The sequence below is a fragment of the Notothenia coriiceps genome, unplaced genomic scaffold, assembly GCF_000735185.1.
Source record: "Notothenia coriiceps isolate Sejong01 unplaced genomic scaffold, NC01 NC01_scaffold00002058, whole genome shotgun sequence".
In the NCBI taxonomy this organism is placed as follows: Eukaryota; Metazoa; Chordata; class Actinopteri; order Perciformes; family Nototheniidae; genus Notothenia; species Notothenia coriiceps.
In genome coordinates this window covers 10,345-13,044 of record NW_011334759.1, presented here as the reverse complement: position 1 = coordinate 13,044, position 2,700 = coordinate 10,345, and the positions used below count along the sequence as shown (strand labels likewise).

General features: G+C 37.2%; 1 protein-coding gene across 1 annotated transcript in view; it reads right to left on the bottom strand.

Annotated features, from left to right (window-relative positions):
* The window catches only part of LOC104965329 (uncharacterized), a 32,866-nt gene extending 30,417 nt beyond the window's left edge, over positions 1 to 2,449 (bottom strand). The window contains exons 1-9 of the mRNA XM_010794290.1: positions 2,326 to 2,449; positions 2,121 to 2,243; positions 1,915 to 1,972; positions 1,775 to 1,822; positions 1,426 to 1,494; positions 1,114 to 1,253; positions 857 to 988; positions 714 to 771; positions 563 to 643 (exon numbers count right to left, since the gene is read on the bottom strand). Of these exons, the coding sequence (XP_010792592.1) occupies positions 563 to 643; positions 714 to 771; positions 857 to 988; positions 1,114 to 1,253; positions 1,426 to 1,494; positions 1,775 to 1,822; positions 1,915 to 1,972; positions 2,121 to 2,243; positions 2,326 to 2,376 (760 nt within the window). The 5' untranslated portion in view covers positions 2,377 to 2,449. The remainder of the gene's footprint in view (positions 1 to 562; positions 644 to 713; positions 772 to 856; positions 989 to 1,113; positions 1,254 to 1,425; positions 1,495 to 1,774; positions 1,823 to 1,914; positions 1,973 to 2,120; positions 2,244 to 2,325) is intronic.
* Positions 2,450 to 2,700: the final 251 nt, after the last annotated feature.

Sequence of the window (2,700 nt, the reverse complement as noted above, 5' to 3'; positions counted from 1 at the left end):
GACGTCACGCCAATTTAAGATCGATATTCAAAAATACAGATTCTAAATTGTACAAGTTGAAGCGTTTGTTTTAACAGTTTGCAAGACCTGCAGGTAGTTGCTTTCAAGCAGAACAGGGACAAACAAATTTAGCGGGAGTGTTTACGTGTTCGGCGTAATGACGTACAACGTCCTCCACAACTTCTGTAGTCCTAATCAGCCACTTGTTAACAACCATCGTTTTTCAGACACGTAAGCTCTTCAAAAATCACCAGTGGGGTCACTGCTGATGTATTTAATGTCGTAGAACAAAATGTGATCCGTCTCTTAAATTTGTGTCAACCACAGACCTTATTTCCAGCTATTTTCCAAAATCCTATGGAGAAATCCCATTGACTCTGAGACGAGGGAACCGGAAGTGGTAACATGCTGACTCACTTCCGGGTTTTAGGACTCGTTCCTGCACCACTATTATACACCACGCTAAAAACCATTAAACAGAGATGTTGAGAAAATGTTGTAATAGTTTAGCTATTGTAGGACAGCAAAGGGACCACAATATAGATTTCACTTCAATACATACCCAGCTTCTTCCCTGGTTTGACAATCGTCATCAAGCTGCTCCCATTGTTTTCCTTTGTGATCGATTCCAACTCCTTTAAAGCTACATACAACCACAGGCACAATTAATAAAACATTATGGGTTCCACTAAAAAAATAAAAGAAATACCAACCTTCTGTATAAGAGGTGAAATTAACTGATGAGAATTTGGCAGGCTCCAGGATCACTTGCTGTAACAAGAAGTCATAACGTTTTACATGAGAATGAACAAAAGCATCCGTTTGGAAATATGAACAAGATAATCAACTTCATTACCTTTATATCCATGTTTGCAGTACCATGAATTTCCTCTGTTTGCTTTGCAAAATTAAGCATCAGGGAGCCAAAGTCTTTTGTGTAAGTGTTGAAATAAGCCTTCGACGACAAAGTTGAAGGGTGCCACGCTTTCTGCAGAGAATAAAACTTTGATGAAGACAAACAATAATGATGGATTCACAACTACCATGCTCTTTTGCCAAATTAGACATCAGCATTCATGTCATGTATATTAACTTTGCGTCAGAGGCACTTACAAAGTAAGAAAAGACGTGGTCAAAGCTCAGGACGTGTTTGATGATCCCTTGGGGGGTCAAAGTTATGTTGCAGAGCGTGCAGAGGTAGTATCTCTTCTCCGATTGCCCGACACAAATGCACTCAATCAGGTGCTGCATGCCTAAAAGACAATGATCAGAAAACAAAAAAAAGGGGGGGGAACAAGTTTGAATTTTATCTTATGGATTAGAGTAGTAATTTGATTCTAGAAGACTGCATACGACAGCTGTAAAGAGAATACCTTTTTCCATTAAGGAAGTTAACAGTGGAATTTTTCTGAAACATTTACTGACCAAGAAGTGGATGTTCTCTTTTGCTGTCTTTTAGGTATGTTTGTATTGTCATCCTCTCTTTCTTGAAAACTGGGGGGAGAGAAATATATTTCAGTGATAAAGAATAACGGAAAGCTGGAGTAAATACACACAGTACAAACAGATGCAAATATTCAGTATATTGAGATATCAGAACTAAACTATATCCAGAAAAGCTACAAAATGTGTCACCATTATACATATTATAAAGATTGAGTGATTATTACAGGTAAAACAAACAAATGTCTGCTGCTTTGATTACTTATAACAGAATGACAATGCATTGCTTCATTTTAATAATGGAGTCCTAAGAATAAATGTGCATACACACCTTGATGCATCTTGGGAAGCTTCTCAATTTCACTGAGTGTGCGAGCCACTGGAGAGTAGGATCAGATCAATTTCAATAATATACAATTGCATAGATGTTTCAAATATGATATAACTATAAGACATCTAACAATCATATACCCTCTGAGTAATTGCTTTTTTCCACTTGTTTAAACAGTTCTCCAGGCAATTCCAACAGCTGCAAAGAGAAAATGTCAAATCAATCAAACATGACGTCAATCAAACAAATCTTGACGCAAAAAATCTTTGAAGTTATCGAGTTACTCGGCTGCTTGAATATAAAAAAATGCATTTAGTTATATGATTGCAGGCCTTAAGCTACAGACCTGTAGGTCTCCAGTCGTGCTTTCCTCATCGTTTTCACTCTCTCTCAACTCAGACCTCAGGAAGTATTTATTTGGATTTTCAGGCATCCAGGAGAAACTCAGTGCGTTGGGGTTTATGTAGCTCTGAAATACAAAATACAATTAAATGTATGCTTCCAAATTCTAAACATATTTGCATATTTTTGTAATGATGATCCGCACTTACAAAGTTGTTTCTGTGGTGGTCCATTGAAGTGAGGTGCGATAAAATCCTCATTGATAGAAACTTTTCCTCACAGACATGGCAAATGTAAAAATATGTTTTTGACTCTCGACTGAAACACAACGATATGCCTGGAAAAAAGCACATTTAAAACTGAACAATTACTCTGATAGAAATTATTATATCTGAGTTTTCTGCAGCTGATTTTTTTATTCAAGTGGAGCGCTGTGTAGACAGGCGTAGGAAGATGGTGTTTTCCTCCAGTTAGCCTTTAGCTGAACTTTTGTTTTCCTCTGTAGCGGTCTGTTTTTATTTCCTCTTTTAAAAAGGTTAAACGGTCAAGACAGTCTATTTTTAGTTTTCCAGACATTCAGACCT